Source organism: Apteryx rowi, unplaced genomic scaffold, assembly GCF_003343035.1.
Source record: "Apteryx rowi isolate R43461 unplaced genomic scaffold, aptRow1 scaffold_1703, whole genome shotgun sequence".
Taxonomy (NCBI): Eukaryota; Metazoa; Chordata; class Aves; order Apterygiformes; family Apterygidae; genus Apteryx; species Apteryx rowi.
The window spans coordinates 8427-9700 of NW_020447979.1; the positions used below are offsets into that span (position 1 = coordinate 8427).

The window sequence follows — 1274 nt, forward strand, 5'->3', positions numbered from 1 at the left end:
CACTGGAATTGCTGGGGGGGTTACTGGGGGGCAGGAGCATTGCAGTAATTAACCCTAATAAATTAAAACTAATGCAAAAACTTGTTGTTTTTAGTGTTAATAGTGGGAAATAGCAACTATTTTCCGTGCTAATAATCACTAATAACAATTATTAGCACTTATTAACGAGCAATAGCGGAAACTGTGGGTATCTTATTCCTCATCTATCGCTATTAACGTTAATAGCTGCGACAACAACCGTTAATAAATCACTATTATCCCCAAATTGTTGGTAATTCTTGTGAGTCAGAGCTTAACGATGCTTATCGATAATTACTGCTTATCCTTGATTATCTATTGGATAATTACTGCTGGTTATTCCTGCCAATTTAAGGCAATTTTTAATAATTACGGAATCTTTATTAATTTATTACTGCTTATTAAAGGTTACTTTTACTGTGTATTATTAGGAATTATTGTGAATATTCGCTGATACGCCGCATTATTTGCAATAATTAACGGCGACTATCGCTGCTAATTAGCGCTGGCCGTCGTTAGGCGAAAGGGAGCACCGATAGCGATGATAATTAATACTATTTGGGCTGGCTCGTGCCGTTAACAGGGTTCATCCTCCTGGGGGGCAACTTGCGGCCCGTAATTGCGAGGTTTTGGTTAATAATTTGCGAAATAACTAAACATTATTAGCCAAAAATTAGCGCTAATAACCGCGGGAAAAGCTGGAAATTGGGGTTGGTGATTGTAGYGGGGTTGATTTTTATAGCGACTGTTTCCTGGCTGCGATAGTTCTGGTTTTCGAAGTGATAATTTTTAACTAAATTACGATATTTTCAATTTTTTTGCCATTAATCTTCCTGAAAACGCTCAATTTTAGTTAAAAATCCTGCTGATGGTGCTAATTCGTAGCTAATAATTAGCGCCGTCGTTTTAATTCCTCCTTGCAAGCCCCTCCCCCCGATAGATTTGCTCGTTGGCGGATAATTTCCGGCTAAATCCTCGCGGTGGCTTCTACCTCTCTTTTTTTTTTTCCTTAAAAAAACCCCTTTTTTCTCCCTTTTTTTTTTCCCCCCCCGCTGCAGATTTTCTCCATTTTCGCCTTCGCCACGTGCGGCGGCTACAGCGGCGACGTCTCCTTCTGGGTGAGCTGCTTCGGCGGCCGCAACACCACCGTGACGGCGACGTTCGGTTACCCCTTTCGGTGAGTTTCCTGGGCTGTGAACGGAGTTTTGGGGGATCTTCAGAAGGTCCAAGAGGGGATGGGAAGGTCCCTCAAACCT

General features: G+C 41.8%; 1 protein-coding gene across 1 annotated transcript in view; it reads left to right on the top strand.

Moving 5' to 3' along the window:
- Window positions 1–1274, top strand: part of LOC112963606 (synaptophysin-like protein 1) — a 5174-nt gene that overhangs the window by 768 nt on the left and 3132 nt on the right. Inside the window, exon 2 of the mRNA XM_026060796.1 lies at window positions 1077–1195. Within this exon, the coding sequence (XP_025916581.1) occupies window positions 1077–1195 (119 nt within the window). The remainder of the gene's footprint in view (window positions 1–1076; window positions 1196–1274) is intronic.